The sequence below is a fragment of the Ascaphus truei genome, chromosome 21 (genome assembly GCF_040206685.1).
Source record: "Ascaphus truei isolate aAscTru1 chromosome 21, aAscTru1.hap1, whole genome shotgun sequence".
NCBI classification, from domain to species: domain Eukaryota; kingdom Metazoa; phylum Chordata; class Amphibia; order Anura; family Ascaphidae; genus Ascaphus; species Ascaphus truei.
Genome location: NC_134503.1, coordinates 2,984,935 through 3,006,069, shown reverse-complemented (window position 1 = coordinate 3,006,069; position 21,135 = coordinate 2,984,935). Strand labels below are relative to the sequence as shown.

General features: G+C 55.2%; 1 protein-coding gene across 6 annotated transcripts; it reads right to left on the bottom strand.

The window, feature by feature from the left end:
- Positions 1 to 310: 310 nt before the first annotated feature.
- Positions 311 to 20,850, bottom strand: PHF8 (PHD finger protein 8). 6 transcript variants are annotated; one of them, XM_075578440.1, is made up of 22 exons: positions 20,651 to 20,850; positions 18,984 to 19,292; positions 18,610 to 18,695; positions 18,221 to 18,353; positions 17,316 to 17,476; positions 16,738 to 16,879; positions 16,173 to 16,359; positions 15,306 to 15,468; positions 15,135 to 15,222; positions 14,872 to 14,978; positions 11,950 to 12,041; positions 11,654 to 11,743; positions 10,550 to 10,807; positions 9,656 to 9,765; positions 9,061 to 9,248; positions 7,959 to 8,044; positions 7,728 to 7,855; positions 6,429 to 6,781; positions 5,754 to 5,849; positions 5,120 to 5,229; positions 4,699 to 4,972; positions 311 to 3,996 (listed from the first exon to the last, which is right to left on the bottom strand). In XM_075578440.1, exons 2-22 carry the CDS (start codon positions 19,079 to 19,081, stop codon positions 3,905 to 3,907), a joined length of 3,042 nt encoding a protein of 1,013 aa, XP_075434555.1. In that variant the 5' UTR covers positions 19,082 to 19,292; positions 20,651 to 20,850; the 3' UTR covers positions 311 to 3,904. The 6 variants fall into 6 exon arrangements, with proteins under 6 accessions (XP_075434555.1, XP_075434558.1, XP_075434560.1 ...); XM_075578443.1 differs by having other exon boundaries at positions 4,699 to 4,966; XM_075578445.1 differs by having other exon boundaries at positions 6,429 to 6,760.
- Between the last annotated feature and the right edge of the window lie 285 nt (positions 20,851 to 21,135).

Below are 21,135 nucleotides of genomic sequence, written 5' to 3'. Positions count from 1 at the left end.
GGATCAGCACTGAAGAGACCTCATCGCACCAAGGTAAGATTGTTGGGTGGGGGGGGGAGAGGGGGTCTTGGAGTGAGAGGAGATAGTGAGGCAAGAGTGTAAGATGGTTTGATGGCAGTAATAACCTTTTGGAAAAAGCAGGATTTGTTTTTTTCCATCACGGTGGGACCAGGTTTTTGTTTGTTTTTTACAAAATAGTATTTGAGACGTACGGTGTTGGTCTAAGACACATGTTTAAACCTCTTTTGAATTGATTTGTGAATATGAAAGGCAAGCATTGCGCATACAGACACAAGTAGAGCACAAAGAGTTCATGATGCGAGCACAAGGCAGGTGTATCCTTTTATCACTACCAGAAGGGAAAACAAAGACATTCTAAAAAATATATAAATTACATTAGTAAACGGACGAAAAAGCAGCAGCTAAAACAGCCGCCATGTAACACCCAGCAAATGCGCAAACATCGCGGAAAATAAACCCACACTTCTGCTTCTTTAGAGGGGCTTTTTTTTTTTGTCTTCATTTTTCTGTCTGTAAAAAAAAAAAATATATCTTACAAATCAATAAAAATCTCCTTCCCTGGGCTGGCGAAAAAAGTCCTTTTTTTTTTTTTTTTAAATCCTATGGTTGAAGTCTTCCTTAATCCTGAGCCGTTCGTGGGGTACAAAACAGTGCAATGGATGGGGTAGCGTTGCGCGTTACAAGGAAAATGCTAAACAAAATACCATCTTTTACCGTATGTACGAGGCCGGCGGCTGACATGTTAAAGCTGCAGTACTTGCTGCAGTGCATCGCAAAGGGGTTAAACCATCTCTGCTGCTGCTGCAGTTTTTTATTTCGCTCCTCTAAGCTGGGGGTGGTTAACCTGTGGCCGGGCGGGCTGATGGCATTTGGAACAGCCAGCCATCTTGATTCGGAAGTTGGGCCTCCCTGGAAGTTTGACCCACGTCCTCAGGGGGCATCAGCTCGCTTTTTCCGTGGGATCAGAGGTCTCTCCCTAGCCCCCCCCCCCCTCCAAGTTAAAATGCTTAGAGGTAGGGGGGGGGGAATTAAGGGAGGGGGCTGTATATTCAAAAATGTATGGGCATGCCTGAAAGGTTGGCTGAAGCAACGTGGATGGGGCTACAATATGCTGCAAATAAAACTACGACAAAAGAAAAAAATATATATTAATCAGACAGCCCTTAAATAATTTGCCAAGAAACAGGGCATTTATTAAAGACAAAAAATAGTTCTCACTCCTCCGTGTACAAAAAGGCTGTACTATGCATAACAGTGGGAGCCGGATGGACGTGGTACGATTAATCCCGACACGGTGTAGATGGCTGCATGGCCCCTGCCCTGAAAGGAGATTTGCGCAGAGTAACCAGCCGACATGTTATGTATAGTGCAGCCTTTTGCTATAGTGGACTGGGACCTTTTTTGTCTTTATTGGCCAGTTGCTTTGCAAATGTTCTGAGTGCTGCCAGGTATTACTATGTTTCACACAAGGGCACCTCAGTTGTGTTTCATACTGTATGCACTCCCTTTATGTATAAGCAAATAAAACCAGAAACAATTCCTTTTAAAAATATAGTATGTGTCCGACGGGAATAATAAAACAATGAGTGTTATTATGCTGCTGTGTTCGGAATTCCCTTTTATCCGGTAGCGTTCAGGGTTACAGAGCTCCCTCTCAGAAACTTGCAAGCTGTTTCTTCCACCGCTGGCAGCCGGGCAGGTTAGATTATCTTTGCTGCATTATCCATCGTTGTACATTATTACAAAAAAAGTGTTGCACACTGCACAGGAAGGTAAGGAAGGGCGGGGGAGGTAAACGAAGGAAGAAAGGGGCGAGCGAGACAAGGAAGGAAGGAAGGAGCGAGACAAGGAAGGAAGGAAGAAAGGGGCGAGCGAGACAAGGAAGGAAGGAAGAAAGGGGCGAGCGAGACAAGGAAGGAAGGAAGAGAGGGGCGAGCGAGACAAGGAAGGAAGGAAGAGAGGGGCGAGCGAGACAAGGAAGGAAGGAAGAAAGGGGCGAGCGAGACAAGGAAGGAAGGAAGAAAGGGGCGAGCGAGACAAGGAAGGAAGGAAGAAAGGGGCGAGCGAGACAAGGAAGGAAGGAAGAAAGGGGCGAGCGAGACAAGGAAGGAAGAAAGAAAGGGGCGAGCGAGACAAGGAAGGAAGAAAGAAAGGGGCGAGCGAGACAAGGAAGGAAGGAAGAAAGGGGCGAGCGAGACAAGGAAGGAAGGGGCGAGCGAGACAAGGAAGGAAGGAAGGGGCGAGCGAGACAAGGAAGGAAGGAAGAAAGGGGCGAGCGAGACAAGGAAGGAAGAAAGAAAGGGGCGAGCGAGACAAGGAAGGAAGTAAGGGGCGAGCGAGACAAGGAAGGAAGGAAGAAAGGGGCGAGCGAGACAAGGAAGGAAGGAAGAAAGGGCGAGCGAGACAAGGAAGGAAGGAAGAAAGGGCGAGCGAGACAAGGAAGGAAGGAAGAAAGGGCGAGCGAGACAAGGAAGGAAGGAAGAAAGGGCGAGCGAGACAAGGAAGGAAGGAAGGGCGAGCGAGACGAGGAAGGAAGGAAGAAAGGGCGAGCGAGACAAGGAAGGAAGGGCGAGCGAGACAAGGAAGGAAGAAGGGGCGAGCGAGACAAGGAAGGGGCGAGCGAGACAAGGAAGGAAGGAAGGGGCGAGCGAGACAAGGAAGGAAGGAAGGGGCGAGCGAGACAAGGAAGGAAGGGGAACATCTCTCGAAAAGCTGCGCAAATCCAGACTAGACCACCTCCGGCAGTATAGGGAGCTCCGGTCCGAGCACTTCCCCAGCCCGCCACACGGGACAGCTGTGCCGATATTGCCCTAGTTGTCTGAAGTGAGGCAGAGGCGTGAAAATGGCTCTTTGTGAACTCGTGGAATATCTCTTATTCCTACACTGCCCGTGTAACCTTTCCCGTGGCACTGCCGTTATTCACGCCCACGCACACCGTTACACATGTATTTGTTCATCGCTAGTGTCCTCGACGCGTTCAAACCAAGTGCTGACAGTGGAAACGGCTGATTTAGTCCTCATGATTCAGGAATGCCGTGGCGGTGATGTGGTAAGACAGCAGACTCTCCCACCCTGACACACAGGGGCAGCCACTACTCTTCACGCCTGTGACTGCCGCCATGTGACAGGGGCGCTGCAACAACAGGGAAGGAATCTAACAAGAAATCATACAAAACAGCCTTGGAAGTGAGGACTTCACTACGTGACACTCGGGATAAGAGAGCGCTAGCTGCAGTGCTGGTACCGGGCTCCTGCTCCCCACGCAGGAGCAACCAGACCGCGCTGTGAAGGGAGAGATTAAAAACAAGCTTTAGTTATTGAAACTTCACCACTCTACTGCCTGAGATCCAAGCAATGAAAGGGTTAACGTGGCAGATGGCTTCAGTCAGTTTGGGATTTTACAATCTCCCAAACCTCAATGTACAAACCTGGGCTACACAGACCTGTGCTAGCGAGATTGCACCTTTTGCTCCATCACGTATGCAAACCTTATTCTGCCCTTGTACGGGGCAGTTTCAGGGGACCGGCGGGTAAAAAGACGGCGAGGCAATGGTCACCAAGCCACGAGGTCTATCACAGCGGCAACTCAGACGCACTCTACTCTCGGCCTTTGGCTGTGACTTCCCTCCGTGGCTATGACCTTCCTCCGTGGCTCTGACCTTCCTCCGTGGCTGAGCTGCCGCTGGGAGACGCTGCCTTTTTGGTTTGGAGTTTCTTCATGAAAAAGGACGCAATGTCTGTATCTGTAGGTATAAAAATAGGTGTTCATAGCGGGTGGGGATCCAGCTCTGCGCCCCCCCCAGACCTTCAGCCCACTAAGGGGGCTCTGTCCAACTGTTTTAGGGTCTGTGGTGGGGGCGAGAGGGTGTGTGAGGAGAGTAGATCACAGCAAAAGCAGTTTCCCGTTGCGGTGGATTTTCAGGATCTTCCCCAGACGCTGCTTGGCGGTGGCCAAACCTTTTTTGGGCCGTTTACCTAGAAGACGTGGAAAAGAAGGAGATGCAGTGAGAGAAATGCTGAGGGGTGAAGGAATTCAACACAGGCAGCTGCAGAACGACCTACAATCCAGCGAGGGGCGTGCCGGCTTTAAACTACAACTCGGACATGATTTACACATTTACTTGACTCGGGAGTAGGGACGGGAGAGGGGGTATAATACCTTTTTATTGGACCAACAAGTAGTTGATGTGTTACAAACTCTCCCAACCTCTCTGGGTAGGAGTAGGACCCGATGAAGGACACCGAGAGGTTGGAAAGCTTTTAACATAACTACTGGTTGGTCCAATAAAAATGTATCATACCCCCTCCTCTGTTATTACATGGAAGAAAAGGGACCAACCCAGCTCCCACCCTTCCCTGCGAGACTCGGGAGGAACCATACTTGTGACACTGGAGGTATCGGAGAGGCTGAAGTGCGGAGAGGTTCTTTGCTAACACCTCCAGACTTCTGCTTCTCTTGGAAAAGCCCAAACCTCTCTTCCAACTCACTGCGGTGCGAAGAACAAGAGAGGACTTGTACAGGACTGAGCACCAATACGTGCTGCGGCTTTACATTCATATTAAACAGTATATATTGCTGCCGTCTGTCATTTCCTGTTGTGCCGTGCTACAGAACATGTTGGTGCCATAAATGATCATAAACATGGCATACTCTACCAGTGTGCCACCCTTCCTTACCCTGCGCTGCCTGGTTCCCCAGGGAGGTGGCTGACAGCCGCCGGTGGGACAGGAAGACTCCCGGTGCCATCGGGGTGGTGCCACGGTTAACCTGAGCCAATCCGAATATATTGGGGCCGGCTGTATACTCGTGGTCAGCCAGGCTGCCCGAAAACACCTCAACCTGCGGCTCAGGAGGGGGCGGGTCGGGCTCCGCCGGCAGAGGCGGCAGCTCCGGCTCGATTGCCGGCTTCTTCTTGCTGCTCACTTTCTTCCGCCGAGATTTCTGCTGCTCCTGACAAAAGGGCAAAGGTCAGAAAACAACTCATTGGGAGTACGGGGCAGTTTCAGGAGTGCTGGGGACGGGGGCGCTGTGCCTGTGTCACAGAGGATCCTCTATCACACATCAGGCCAAGTGACCCTTCCTCCTGGACACACACACCTGCTGGGACAGTTTTGCCGCGGCTACAGCCAGTCCGGTTTCCACGGAAGCCACGCGTGTCCCCTCCCGCACTGGGCGGGCTTGTTTGGGGAGTGTTGGTGTGACGCGTGCTGTGACGGGGGAAAGAGAGAACTCAAATCAGTGGCATCTTTATTAGTATAACGTGGGGGTGGGGGGGGATCAGCTCCAGTCCTCAAGGGCCACCAACAGGTCAGGTTTTCAGGTTATCCCAGCTTCAGCACAGGTGGCTCAATCAGTGGCTTAGTCTTCGACTGAGCCACCTGTGCTGAAGCAGGGATATCCTGAAAACCTGACCTGTTGGTGGCCCTTGAGGACTGGAGTTAGTACCTTTAGGGTCCCCCCCCCGTTAGTACCTTTAGGGTTCCCCCCCCCCGTTGGTTCCCTTAAGGTTCCCCCCCCCGTTAGTACCTTTAGGGTTCCCCCCCCCCCGTTAGTACCTTTAGGGTTCCCCCCCCCCGTTAGTACCTTTAGGGTTTCCCCCCCCCGTTAGTACCTTTAGGGTTTCCCCCCCCGTTAGTACCTTTAGGGTTTCTCCCCCCCCCCCCCGTTAGTACCTTTAGGGTTCCCCCCCCCCCCCCGGTAGTACCTTTAGGGTTCCCCCCCCCGTTAGTACCTTTAGGGTTCCATGGAGCATCGTCCGTCTGTTTCTTCTTCTTGGGACGGGATCTCAGAGCGGGGTCATCGTCATCGGACTCCAGGGACGGGTAAACTGTGGACGCAGCATTGGGAGCATGTGCTCAACGTCAGAGTGCAAGTGACCGCGAGGACACAGGGAGGGTGGGGAGGGTGGGGAGGGACATGGAGGTGAAATATTGTGAGGGCCGGGATGAGTTACAGACACCAAGGTGAGTGAGGGTCCCTAACACAGGATGTGTACGGACAGCAGTATAAGTGGGTCCCTAGTGCCACCTGGTTTAGGCCGCGTCCATGTTTAGTGCTTGCGGGCGGAGGCGCGCTTCCGCTCGGCACTGAGCCCCTACAGCCGCAATGAGAGCGGCTTTAGTAGGGGCTCGCCTACGCTTCCGCAAGCGCGCGGAAGAGTAGGTCTTAGGAAAATTTTTAATCTTCGCGCTCGCCGGAGCGCAGGACCGGTCACGTGAGCGGTTCGCCCAATGAGGGCGAACCAGCTCTATGACGTCACTGGCCCGCCCGTCGACAAGCCCACGGACGGCGCGCTGTCTAAGGCCAGGGAAAGCACCCGCTTTCCCTCAGCCTCAGCACGCCTCCGCACGGCAGCAAGAACCATGGACGAAGCCTTAGATAGTGGTTAGTATGAGTGGGTACTCACTGTACTCAGAGTCCCTGAAGCAGGCCCCTAGTGTCTCGTGCTCATCCCCACTGTCTTCATCCTCGCTGTCCATGCTGCGATGTGCCGGACGTTTCACTGGCCTCTTTCCGGGCCTCTGGATGACTTTGCTGCCTCCAGTGCTGCCGCTGGTTCCGTTGCTGCCGGGTTTGTTGTTGGCCCCAGTAGCCTTACTGCCCCCCTGTGGGGCTGCAGCCCCCGCGCTGGTTTCCTGACCAGCTGCCCACCAGGCCTGGAGACTGGATGCGGGAGTGCAGGAGGACGACGACTGCAGATTCGCCATGCATAGCATGCCCTGGATAGCTTCCTGTGTGCTGGGAGAGGCAGGGGCTTCACTGCAGGGAGACACAGACATGGAGAGGAACAAGGAGAGGAAAAGGAAAAAAAGGATGGAAGAGGGTGAGAGAGAGTGCGCGCAGGGAGGGGGAAGAGAGAGTGCGCGCGCAGGGAGGGGGAAGAGAGAGTTCGCGCGCAGGGAGGGGGAAGAGAGAGTGCGCGCGCAGGGAGGGGGAAGAGAGAGAGCGCACGCAGGGAGGGGGAAGAGAGGGTGCGCGCACAGGGAGGGGGAAGAGAGAGAGCGCACGCAGGGAGGGGGAAGAGAGAGAGCGCACGCAGAGAGGGGGAAGAGAGAGAGCGCACGCAGGGAGGGGGAAGAGAGAGAGCGCGCGCAGGGAGGGGGAAGAGAGAGAGTGCGCGCAGGGAGGGGGAAGAGAGAGAGTGCGCGCAGGGAGGGGGAAGAGAGAGTGTGCGCGCAGGGAGGGGGAAGAGAGAGAGTGCGCGCAGGGAGGGGGAAGAGAGAGAGTGCGCGCAGGGAGGGGGAAGAGAGAGTGCGCGCAGGGAGGGGGAAGAGAGAGTGCGCGCAGGGAGGGGGAAGAGAGAGTGCACGCAGGAAGGGGGAGAGAGAGCGCAGGGAGGAGGAAAGAGAGAGCGCAGGGAGGAGGAAAGAGAGAGCGCAGGGAGGAGGAAAGAGAGAGAGCAGGGAGGAGGAAAGAGAGAGAGCAGGGAGGAGGAAAGAGAGAGAGCAGGGAGGAGGAAAGAGAGAGAGCAGGGAGGAGGAAAGAGAGAGAGCAGGGAGGAGGAAAGAGAGAGAGCAGGGAGGAGGAAAGAGAGAGAGCAGGGAGGAGGAAAGAGAGAGAGCAGGGAGGAGGAAAGAGAGAGCAGGGAGGAGAGAGAGCAGGGAGGAGAGAGAGAAGGGAGGAGAGAGAGAGAGAGAAGGGAGGAGGAGAGGAGGGAGGAGAGAGAAATTGGGATTGCTACATTGAGCTCGTTGCCTCTCCTTACTCGAGCTCCGAGTAGTCCGGCCCCCCGACCTGTCGGCTCGCTTTTAGGAGGTCCAATATCCCCCCGCTGCTGGCCCCTAGCTGGTCCCCGTCGGCCTCCCCCATTTCCTCATCTGTGGTGTAATCTTCCTGTAGGGACAGAGACCATTCACAGTGAGGGGGAGAGACTTGCACATGTCCCGCACACACTACGGGGCGCAGCCACATCACCGCTCGCCTCGGCAGACTTTACCTCCACATCAAACTCCAGCTCTCCCGGCTCGCGCACGCGGTCGGGGTCGGAGCACGGCTTCGCACGTGGGAGTTTCCGTGGGAACTCTGCAGGAGAGAGAAGTGCAACTGAGGGCCCGGAACGTGCGGAGGATTTACAGCCATGTTTCCGGCGCACCCGCTGATCCGCCTTCTTTTCCGCCAGACCTTGCGGGTGCCGCGGGCCAATAGATTGCCGCAATGTCCCCGTGGGGGTGGGGGGCGACGTTGTGGCTTCCTATTGGACGACCGTTTAAATGTCCGGAGCTAAAAGTAGTGCGATTTTAGCTCCAGGGGACGGTCATCCTCATTGTTACATGTGTCCCTTGCAACCTTAGAATACTCTTCGTTATTATGGAGCAAAATACTTGTAAGAGGAAGTTGGAGAGAGCGTCTCTCCCCCACGCATAGTTTGTAGGCAGAGTGAGATACTAGTGATTCTTTCAGAGCGTGGAGTATTGATGGAGAGATTGGGAAAGACAACTTAGCCGGAAATGCATTAAAGCCGCAATCCATTTCGTGTTTATTTCATTTCCTTACATAGGATTGAAGCAGGGGGTCTCCCCAGGGCTGAACCCCGTTACTTCCAGCGCTGGGGACCCCTGCTTCCGGAGGTGCTTACCTCCGTGCCGGCTACCAGTGCTCATTCAATGAAGCTGCAAAGCTCCCGCGCTCTGCGGGCCAATAGGAAGCCGCGACATCATCAGGGTCGGCTTCCTATTGGCCCGCGTAAGCTTTAAACCCCAGCAAGCTCAGCCAGAGCGTCTACAGGCAGCTACTACGCAGGCGCTACGCAGGCGCCAGGCAGCTACTACGCAGGCACTAGGCAGCTACTACGCAGGCACTACGCAGGCGCTAGGCAGGCGCCAGGCAGGCGCCAGGCAGCTACTACGCAGGCACTAGGCAGGCATCTCTGGAAGCAGGGCGTCCCTGGAGCTGAAATTAAGGGGTTCGGCTCCGGAAACCCCCCGCTTCAAGCCTGTGTTAAAAGCAAATGATTTGGATCGCCCCTTTAACCAGACGGTTTCACGTTAATGCATCCCCAGTATAAGTTAAGGTCGGGCTTTAAATCGGGGCGTACATACTGTGGAGCTTCCGCTTCTGCGGGGCAGATTTCCGCTCCTTGCGCGGGGTCTCATCAATCTGCAGGTCGTCCTCCGAATCCAGGAGGAAAGGGTCCCTGGACGGGTGGTCCGAGTCCAACGGCTCCCCCTTGAGGTGTTTACTGGACAGTGCAGTCCGTTTGCCGGCCCCCACGCGCACCTTCTTACCGCTGCGAGACATGGGAACAGGTTCCCCCAGTCAGAGGCGACCACTGCCCACTGCGAATGGAAGCTGCAATCCCACCTCTCTGCCAACACGCTCCCTCCTATATACCCGGGCATTTCTGTAGCAACACTGCGGGAGCTGCCCGCTGTTACTCATAGTCATTTGGGAAGGCGAGAACTTGATGCTCTGTGGAGGTGGTGGGCAGGAGGGAGCGGGCGTCGATGGGCAGGCAGGAGAGGTCAGGTAGGAGGGAGCGGGCGTCGATGGGCATGCAGGAGAGGTGGGGGCGGGCAGGCAGGAGAGGTGGGGGCGGGCAGGCACGAGGGGACAGGTAGGTAGGAGGGAGCGGGCGTCTATGGGCAGGAAGGAGAGGCGGGGACGGGCAGGAAGGAGGGGAAGAGAGACACTCACCTCACGGTGGTGCCGTTGGAAAGCACCAGCTTTAGTTTATTCTCGGTTATACCAGAATCCAGGAGGGAGCTCTGCTGCTTCTCAAGGAGACTCAGCGATCCAGCTTCCCCCTGAGCAAGAGGAGTGGGGAGGGGGGAGGAAAGGAAGCGAGAGACAAAGAGAGGGAGAGAGGCAGAGAGGGGTTAGATGAGCGGAGCGATTGAGAGAAAAAAAAGTACATTATGAGAGAAAAAGTGGAGAGAAAGAGACAGAGGACAGACAGCGAGGAGAGACAGTCAGGGAAACAAAGACAGTGTGCGCGCGTCAGGTCCATGTGTGCGCGCCAGGTGCGTGTGCGCGCGCCAGGTGCGTGTGCGCGCGCCAGGTGCGTGTGCGCGCGCCAGGTGCGTGCGCGCGCGCGCGCGCCAGGTGCGTGCGCGCGCGCCAGGTGCGTGTGCGCCAGGTGCGTGTGCGCGCGCGCCAGGTGAGTGCGCGCGCGCCAGGTGAGTGTGCGCGCGCGCCAGGTGAGTGCGTGTGTGTTTGCCAGGTGCGTGTGTTTGCCAGGTGCGTGTGTTTGCCAGGTGCGTGTTTGCCAGGTGCGTGTGTGTTTGCCAGGTGCGTGTGTGTTTGCCAGGTGCGTGTGTGTTTGCCAGGTGCGTGTGTGTTTGCCAGGTGCGTGTGTGTTTGCCAGGTGCGTGTGTGTTTGCCAGGTGCGTGTGTGTTTGCCAGGTGCGTGTGTGTTTGCCAGGTGCGTGTGTGTTTGCCAGGTGCGTGTGTGTTTGCCAGTTGCATGTGTGCACGCGTGCTCGTGTCAGGAGCGCGTGCTCGTGCGCCTCGTCTCGGGTGTGCGGGCGTCAGTGTATGGCAGTGACTGGTGCGGTGTGCGATTTTTGTGCAATGTTACCAATTCACTACCTTTTCTTTTTTGGGGGTCCCCGTTTTCTTCTGTTTCTGGCGTGTGGGTGACCCCGGGGACTCGGGGCTTCTGCTGCCCTCCTGCCCTTCTCTGCTCTTCCTCCCACCTTTCTTGACTAGCTCCTTGGCTTTCAGACCCCTCTTCTTGAAGCTCTTTGCGGGGAGGGCTGCTTTAGAGGGAGAGGGGGTGCTAGCTGGGGGGCTTCTTGTCAGGCCCAAAGCGTTTCCAGTCTTCTCAAAGTTCTGATGCAGGATGTCCTGTGGGGTGAGGATATGGGGTGTCACAGAGGCAGCGGAAGCAGTACACAGAGGGGAAGGGCTGATTGACGAATATCCCCGTGTTACATTCGTCTGTCTCCAACGGGGCTAAGAAAGCCCTGTGCCATCCAACACAAGCTGAGCAGACATTACTTGGTCAACATCTAGTAAACTCCACCCCAAGAGCAAGAGACTGAGGGATTCATTGTCCTCTGTGTGGGGCATTTATGGGAAACCCACTATTGATTATGAGCTAGACAAGGAGTTGCCAACTCCAGTCCTAAAGGGCCACCAACAGGTCAGGTATTGGGAATGTCCCTGCTTCAGCACAGTTGGCTCAATCAGTGGCTAGACCATGTGTGGTAAGGCCTCTCTATTATATCACACACACACACACACACACACACACACACACACACACACACACAAACACACACACTTTTATTGAATTTATTTGTGTTTTTAAAGAACATACAATGATATTGTGTTTGCATTGGTTTGCACAGTCCTGGCGTAGGAACGTTGCGCTTATAATTTATTCAGATTCAGGCAGTGTGTTGTCAAGAGGCCCCTGGGATAGTTTGGGGGCAGCTCTGGTACCCGCTATGTGCGCAGGTAAATACTACACAGCAAGGTCCGGATAAAGACACGACAGATACAATACGGCTAAACAGCATACATAAGGAGACATGCATAACTGCACACATTCACACACCGTGACACACACACACACACACACACACACACACACACACGCACACGCACGCACGCACACACGCACACACGCACACACGCACGCACGCACGCACGCACACACGCACACACGCACACACGCACGCCTCTCACCTCCATCAGCCGGATCTCCCGGTCCAGGTCTTTCATGAGCTGAACTGTGAGGATGGTCTCAGGGATCTCCTCTTCGTGATCCGCCAACGCCTGTGAACAGAACCATGGATTAAGCCTAGCTACACAACCCAGCAGAAGAGGAGATCAGAGAGGAAAGGATGGTACAGTGTCAGACACACACATACTAAATGATATTATTAAATAGACTATTATAGAACGACGGTGGGGGAGTGTGTGAACACGCTTTGGTATGTAGGGTTGGTTACGGCTCAGAACATATATGATAGTAAGCGCACCTCCTTCTTTGTCCAGGCTCTGAACGCGGTGTTAAGGGCCTTGGCTCCATGCACCAGGTAAGAAGCTGGGTGTCTTCTGTTCTCTCGCAGCCCTAAGGATACACAGAGTGAAGGGACAGACAGGAGGCACAGGTCAGACAGACACACAAGGCTATCGGAGCAGCTGCTTAGTGCAGAGTTCAGGAGCGCCGCCCTGCTGGAGAAGCCGGTGACCGGCTGCTCTATGAGGCTCTCCTAGTGGAGGGTCTGGCAGCCAAACTGACAAGGAGCTGCTGCTGTATACACATTAATAACTAGAAAGGAAGAGACACTGTGGTGCACCAAGTATTCAAATTCAACAAGTTCTTAAATTAAAACAAATAACATTTATTAAAATATACTAAAGTTAACAGACACATTGAAATGAAACCTCCATGTATGGAAGTATAGCCAATAATAATAATTTTCCTGTTTAGCACTTTTTGTGGAGGTGCGAGATCCTCGACCTCACTGTAGGCAGCAGATTAATTCACCTTTTAGCGCCTTGATTTTCTTTTGTACACATTAATAACTGCCAGAGGGGCCAGCGACATGGCATAGCAATGCCAGAGGGGCCAGAAACATGGCATAGCAATGCTAGAGGGGCCAGCAACATGGCATAGCAATGCCAGAGGGGCCAGCAACATGGCATAACAATGCCAGAGGGGCCAGCGACATGGCATAACAATGCCAGAGGGGCCAGAAACATGGCATAGCAATGCTAGAGGGGCCAGCAACATGGCATAGCAATGCCAGAGGGGCCAGCGACATGGCATAGCAATGCTAGAGAGGGGCCAGCGACATGGCATAGCAATGCTAGAGAGGGGCCAGCGACATGGCATAGCAATGCTAGAGAGGCCAGCGACATGGCATAGCAATGCTAGAGAGGGGCCAGCGACATGGCATAGCAATGCCAGAGGGGCCAGCGACATGGCATAGCAATGCTAGAGAGGGGCCAGCGACATGGCATAGCAATGCCAGAGGGGCCAGCGACATGGCATAGCAATGCTAGAGGGGCCAGCGACATGGCATAGCAATGCTAGAGGGGCCAGCGACATGGCATAGCAATGCCAGAGGGGCCAGCGACATGGCATAGCAATGCTAGAGGGGCCAGCGACATGGCATAGCAATGCTAGAGAGGGGCCAGCGACATGGCATAGCAATGCTAGAGAGGGGCCAGCGACATGGCATAGCAATGCTAGAGAGGGGCCAGCGACATGGCATAGCAATGCTAGAGAGGGGCCAGCGACATGGCATAGCAATGCTAGAGAGGGGCCAGTGACATGGCATAGCAATGCTAGAGAGGGGCCAGCGACATGGCATAGCAATGCTAGAGAGGGGCCAGCGACATGGCATAGCAATGCTAGAGAGGGGCCAGCGACATGGCATAGCAATGCTAGAGAGGCCAGCGACATGGCATAGCAATGCTAGAGAGGGGCCAGCGACATGGCATAGCAATGCTAGAGAGGGGCCAGCGACATGGCATAGCAATGCTAGAGAGGGGCCAGCGACATGGCATAGCAATGTGAGAGGGGCCAGCGACATGGCATAGCAATGCTAGAGGGGCCAGCGACATGGCATAGCAATGCTAGAGAGGCCAGCGACATGGCATAGCAATGCTAGAGAGGCCAGCGACATGGCATAGCAATGCTAGAGGGGCCAGCGACATGGCATAGCAATGCTAGAGAGGGGCCTGCGACATGGCATAGCAATGCTAGAGAGGGGCCTGCGACATGGCATAGCAATGCTAGAGAGGGGCCTGCGACATGGCATAGCAATGCTAGAGAGGGGCCAGCGACATGGCATAGCAATGCTAGAGAGGGGCCAGCGACATGGCAGTGCCAGGGAGGGGCCAGCGACATGGCAGTGCCGGGGAGGGGCCAGCGACATCGCATGGCAGTGCCAGGGAGGGGCCAGCGACATGGCATAGCAATGCTAGAGAGGGGCCAGCGACATCACATGGCAGTGCCAGGGAGGGGCCAGCGACATGGCATAGCAATGCTAGAGAGGGGCCAGCGACATGGCATAGCAATGCTAGAGAGGGGCCAGCGACATGGCATAGCAATGCTAGAGAGGGGCCAGCGACATGGCATGGCAGTGCCAGGGAGGGGCCAGCGACATGGCATAGCAATGCTAGAGGGGCCAGCGACATGGCATAGTAATGCTAGAGGGGCCAGCGACATGGCATAGTAATGCTAGAGGGGCCAGCGACATGGCATAGCAATGCTAGAGAGGGGCCAGCGACATGGCATAGCAATGCTAGAGGGGCCAGCGACATGGCATAGCAATGCTAGAGAGGGGCCAGCGACATGGCATAGCAATGCTAGAGGGGCCAGCGACATGGCATAGCAATGCTAGAGGGGCCAGCGACATGGCATAGCAATGCTAGAGGGGCCAGCGACATGGCATAGCAATGCTAGAGGGGCCAGCGACATCGCATAGCAATGCTAGAGGGGCCAGCGACATCGCATGGCAGTGCCAGGGAGGGGCCAGCGACATGGCATAGCAATGCTAGAGAGGGGCCAGCGACATGGCATAGCAATGCTAGAGGGGCCAGCGACATGGCATAGCAATGCTAGAGAGGGGCCAGCGACATGGCATGGCAGTGCCAGGGAGGGGCCAGCGACATGGCATGGCAGTGCCAGGGAGGGGCTGGCGGCATGGCAGTGCCAGGGAGGGGCTGGCGGCATGGCATGGCAGTGCCAGGGAGGGGCTGGCGGCATGGCATGGCAGTGCCAGGGAGGGGCTGGCGGCATGGCATGGCAGTGCCAGGGAGGGGCTGGCGGCATGGCATGGCAGTGCCAGGGAGGGGCTGGCGGCATGGCATGGCAGTGCCAGGGAGGGGCCAGCGACATGGCATGGCAGTGCCAGGGAGGGGCTGGCGGCGGGGTGTGGGAGACTCACCACGGAACGTATCCAGTAAATGCTTCCCCACGTACCAACAGATGGACTCAAAGTTTGGGAACTTGAAGAGGTCGGCGGTGCTTAACCTCTTTTCAATCTCGTACGCCCTGCGGGAGGGAAGGGAGAACCCCATAAGTTACAGGGTTAATGGGTCCCCCCCCCCTCAATGTGCTTAGTGCGGAGAAAGCTGCGTTATCTATATGAATCCCTAAACTCCATGCTGTTGCAGGGGCTCCTTCCCCCCCCTCCCTTCGCTCACTCACCGGAGCTGCATGTCAATGTTCAGACTGTGCAGGAAGTTCCCTCCGAAAGCCAAGCAGTCCACGGGGGTGAGTACGGAGTGAATCCAGCCTGCGGGGGGGGGGCAAGCCAAGCGTGAGCGCACTGTTTCATGTACGAAGTACACAGCCCCTCCCCTTCACCTGTCCTCTCACCTGTGGGGATGAAGAGCGTCTGGCCCTGCTTGACCGAACACCTGTAGCACTTATCTACCTGGTCCCCGAAAAACATCTCGTTCTGATTGGAGGAGCTGCTCCAGCACTCAAACAGGGACAGGTTGGTGCTGCTGGGACTTATCAGGTAAAAGATCTTCTCTCCCTAAGCACAAAATACAGGGGTTCCTGGTCAGTATGGGGCATATGGTATCAGCGCTCCCAAAACATACATCTGTAACAGCAAGCTTTCTACTACCGTGGGGTCACCTATAGCCATGCCCATATTAATACACCCCCGTCTGTCCCTCTCGTGTAGTGCTACAAAGGCCTGCGATCCATTATTACTCTCTTTCTAATATTTCTATTTAAAGAAACAGAATATAGAGGTGCACTGCCCGTGTAAAGAAGTGCAGCGTGACAATGTGAACAAATGCGTCATTCTGCCATGGTTAAAAAGAGAGAACCGAGACCGCCAACTACTTTCGCGCTATTCTATGTAAGATTCGGCTACGATTACACCGGCTGCAGCTGGGCGTGCGCGCCATCCGGGGACGTCGTGAATGCGATCTGGCAAAGCGGCGTGTGAACTGCAGGCAGGAGGCAGCCGGAGACAGGGAGGCGTGGCCGTGAGTGGTTTGCCCTCATTGGCCGAACTGCTTACGTGCCGCGGCCGCCGCCTGCTGAGAACAAAACTCCAGGTCTGTTCTCCGGTCTGCCGCCGTTCCAGTCTGCACGCGCGTCGCGCTAGGTATGTACACATTCATTGTACCAATTTGTTATTGAGCCATGAAGCGTCACGCGGCCCGTATCATCACGGCCTAAAGCTTCCGGGCGTCAGAGAGAAGGTTGTGCCATCGGATCCCTCACCTTAAGAACGTGGTACCAGACAGAGGTGCCCCCGAAGTCGATGTGGAAATCGGTGTAACTGTCCTTCACTCCCATCAAACAATACTTCTGGACATTGGGCCGCTCAAAAACACTCTGCTCCGGCCACAGGTTCTCCACCCAGGACAACTTGCGCACCAGCTTGGGGGTTTCCACCAGGTTAGTCAGTCTGTGTGAGCAGGGAAGGGAAGGCCGGAACGGAAAGGATTATCAAACAGGAAGAGGTAAGGGAGGGATATTGTAAATATTGTTTAATAATGAAGTCTCTGGCACATTAATTGTTACCATTATTTGGATGCCATGTAGAATTAACAAGCGATACAGAGGGAGGGAGGGTTAATGGTGGAGATTAAAAGGAGGAGAAAGAGTAAGGCAGAAAAAAAAACCCAGACAGAAAATGAAAAGTTAACTAGAGAGAGAAAGAGAGGAGTGGCAGAAAGTTACAGAGACGGAAGAGGTTTAAATAACCTTTACTGTGCTAACCAAGAAATCTGCCCCGTCCCTAATTGCCCCAGCGGGCACAAACTGCCCTCTCAGACACACAGACCTGGTCTCAGAAAACTCCAGGCTAATTACGTTCAGCACTTTCTCTCTCTTGGGGCTGTTGTAATATTTCACAAAGTCCTTCAGCTTCATCTTCAGGTCCGCCTGCCGTGTTACATCGATCACGTCTATCTCCTTATCTGGGCCTGCAGGGAAGCGGCCGTGAGAAAGAGGAAGGTGGAGAACGGAGGGAGACGCAGGGAATGGGAGCAGAGTGGCGAGTGCAAAGGAGGGGGGGGGGGAAAGAGAAGAGGGAAGAGAGCATGATAAAAGAGGGCGTGGGAGAGACCACTGAAAAAAAGGAAAGAGGTAGAGAGAGCAGGGGGGAGAAAGGGGAGGAGCACAGAAAATACATTGCTGGAGAGAAGTTGAGGGGAGAGAGAAACTGCAAGTGACAGGAGGAGAGAGGAGGCACATCGCAATTAATAGGGAAGACGTTATTTGCTTTACAGAAGCAAGAAATGGGATGGGGCCATCAGCAGAGGGGGGGGGGGAGAGAATAAGGGGGAGATGTGTGGATTATTTGTGGCAGAAAGTCCTACGTGGTGACGGGTGTCATGCCATATTACAGACCGGACATACCCACGTAATACTCCACATCGGACACAGTGAAGGAGGAAGCAGGGAGCGTCATTCCCAGCCCGTCCTTCTTCAGAACCAGGATGGGGACGCTGAAACTATTCTCCTCCAGGTACTCCACCGTCAGCTGGGCCCCCTGCGGCTTCAGGAGCACCTCATCTGCACTGGACATGGAAACATGTGTCAGAGCCCGACACAGAGCCCGACGTGGAACGAGCACGAGGCACGGGGCACAGAGCACAAAAGCCGGACGTGGAACAAGATGGGCACACATTCTTATCAGCAGCGGCTAGAAGATGCGCAGGCGGGGAGAGCGCGGGCGCACAGGAAGGCGGGGAGAGCAGGCAGGCGGACAGAGCGCGGGCGCGCAGGCAGGCGGACAGAGCGCGGGCGCGCAGGCAGGCGGACAGAGCGCGGGCGCGCAGGCAGGCGGACAGAGCGCGGGCGCGCAGGCAGGCGGACAGAGCGCGGGCGCGCAGGCAGGCGGACAGAGCGCGGGCGCGCAGGCAGGCGGACAGAGCGCGGGCGCGCAGGAAGGCGGGGAGAGCGCGGGCGCGCAGGCAGGCGGACAGAGCGCGGGCGCGCAGGCAGGCGGACAGAGCGCGGGCGCGCAGGCAGGCGGACAGAGCGCGGGCGCGCAGGCAGGCGGACAGAGCGCGGGCGCGCAGGAAGGCGGGGAGAGCGCGGGCGCGCAGGAAGGCGGGGAGAGCGCGGGCGCGCAGGAAGGCGGGGAGAGCGCGGGCGCGCAGGAAGGCGGGGAGAGCGCGGGCGCGCAGAAAGGCGGGGAGAGCGCGGGCGCGCAGGAAGGCGGGGAGAGCAGGAAGGCGGGGAGAGCGCGGGCGCGCAGAAAGGCAAGGAGAGCGCGGGCGCGCAGGAAGGCGGGGAGAGCGCGGGCGGGCTCAGGTTACCTGGGGAAGTTCCGGCCCCTCAGCTCCTTGATGAAGCTGGCGCTTCCGGTCTGTACTGGCTTCCCCACGTCCTTGCTGACCAAGGCATCCTGCTTCTGGGCACCACGGCGACGTTTCACTGAGCCAACAAGACCGAAGAATAGAGAGGAGACTTACTCATCTGTACCGTTCCCTGCCAGAGCGTCGCAGCGTAACCCCTTCCCTGCCAGAGCGTCGCAGCGTATCCCCTTCCCTGCCAGAGCGTCGCTGTGTAACCCCTTCCCTGCCAGAGCAGCGCTGTGTAACCCCTTTCCCTGGTGTGGATATCATCGCAATGTACCCGCTCCCAGACCAGCTTTGCTTTGTACCCTCTTCTCAGCAAGAGCTTCATAGAGCAGGTAGCTACTTACTAACAGAGGGGCCGTGAGATAACTGGCAGTTGGGACAGTGATACAGGTCAATGTCAGATGATTTTTCTTCCTCCACCCCAACACAGCTGTCAGCAGAGAAAGGAAGAGGAAAGCAGATTCACTTACACAGGAAGCAGGTCGAATGTGCACAAATCAACAACAACATGCAGTATACACAACATAATATATAATTACACATTCCCATACAACAGGAGTGGCCAACTCCAGTCCTCAAGGGCCACTAACAGGCCAGGTATTAGGGGCATCCCTGCTTCAGCACAGGTAGCTCAATCAGTGGCCCAGTCGGGTGTCCCCAATTCCAGGCCTGTTGAGGACTGGAGTTGAGCCCCCCTGATACGAAGTACTGAACTTACCTGCCATGAAACCAGTCCTGGCAGACGTCACACTCAATCATAAAGCGCGTCACGTCATAAGGCAGGCGGCACAAGCAGTATACGGGCACAGACGCCATCCTCCGCAGCCACAGCGGTCACCTCACACAGCGGGGAGTCTGTCCCTGGGAGTGAACGGCTCTCAGTGAAAAATAAAAAACCGCAGTATCTTACTCCTCTGGGGGAGGGGAGGGGTGCCTTGGTGCTACGAGTGTCCTTTTTAAATCACAAATTGTCCCATAGGTGCAGGCGATAAACCCTGGAGGCAAGTGATCTTACTGCAGGTCACACCTGTTGAGACATGGGATAAACATGGCCTCAGTAAGAGGTATACAGTTAACCATTAAATACTACATCCCAAACTACCTATCCTACTCGAGATACAGCCCAGACAGGATTAAATTGAACGGCACGGATATATTTAATAGGCTAAAGATCTGTGTGTCAAATCACCAACAAGAATAACTGGGGACTGAGTAGGGGAATGAGAAGGCAGATCAAGACTTCAGATCTCAAGGTTTACAGACATTGTCAAACTAACATGCAAAATTAATTTGAATTATACATGTCTTAGGTATAGTTTTCGGTACATGACGTGTCACTCAGGGTGACTTGCGGGCATCGTTATTGTTATTTATAAGGTGACAGCAGCGCAGTACAATGCAGGTAAGAGACCACAACATATGACCAAGATTATCCACCCTACCACAGGCACAGAGTTGTTCAGAGCCCGGACACGGGGTCCCCGTCACCCGCAGGACACATTATGATGGGATTTCAGGGTATTGCCGTTACAAAATGTTGCATCTCATTTAGGGATTTAAAATCAGCTTATCAACCCAGGAATTATCCCTCTGCAACAGCGGGATCAAAAAGGTGAACTGTCACAAATAATGTCACTTTCTAATTACCCATATAGGTCACAAATAATGTCACTTTCTAATTACCCATATAGGTCACAAATAATGTCACTTTCTAATTACCCATATAGGTCACAAATAATGTCACTTTCTAATTACCCATATAGGTCACAAATAATGTCACTTTCTATTTACCTACATAGGTCACAAATAATGTCACTTTCTATTTACCTACATAGGTCACAAAGTAATTAAGGTTCGGAAAAAAAAAAAGACATATGCCCATCGAATTCAACCCATTACATTTAGCGGAGAGATCCTCCTATATTTGTATTTGCATTGACCCAGAGGTGATTAGATGGTAAGCTCTGCGGGCACACACACAGCAGAATATAAGAGCATATTATGATGGAGAAGAATGAGTGCTGGGGCGGCCCGGACAGTATCTGCACGCTATACAGAGGGTGCTGGTGTGAGAGGCCCCCCGCCTGGCTGCTGCTGGTGTGAGAGGCCCCCCGCCTTGCTGCTGCTGGTGTGAGAGGCCCCCCGCCTGGCTGCTGCTGGTGTGAGAGGCCCCCCGCCTGGCTGCTGCTGGTGTGAGAGGCCCCCCGCCTGGCTGCTGCTGGTGTGAGAGGCCCCCCGCCTGGCTGCTGCTGGTGTGAGAGGCCCCCCGCCTGGCTGCTGCTGGTGTGAGAGGCCCCCCGCCTGGCTGCTGCTGGTGTGAGAAGCCCCAGCCTGGCTGTGGCGGGATCGGGGGCCTGGAGAGGCCGTGTCAGGCCCGGGTTTTACCTGAGGCCGAGGCGGAGGCCCGGACACGGGAGACTTTACTCGCTCTGGGCGGGCGGCAGGGTGAGGGAAGCGCCTGCGGGCAGAGGAAGGGGCAGGGAGGGGGCAGACCCGGGCTGGGCCCACGGAGACCGCGGCTGTGGAGGCCGCCGAGACGCCATTACACTGATAGCTCCGCCCCGCAGCGGCGTCAGTCTGGCGACATCACTTGTCAATAAAGTTAGTTGATACAGATGGACCACAGCCGGCGCCATCTTGGTGGTGGCAGCTTATTACCAACACTACCCAGCTGGCGCCATCTTGGTGGTGGCAGCTGATTACCAACACTACCCAGCTGTCAGAGGCCAGATACTGAACTGTCAGGGGGCATTGGAACAATACATGTTTCCTTTCCCAAGTTTTGTGTTTAGGGGAAATGGCATGAAAGAGCCTGTGTGAATCCATTACTGCAAATCATATACAGGACAAGAAAACAAAGCAAGAGTGGG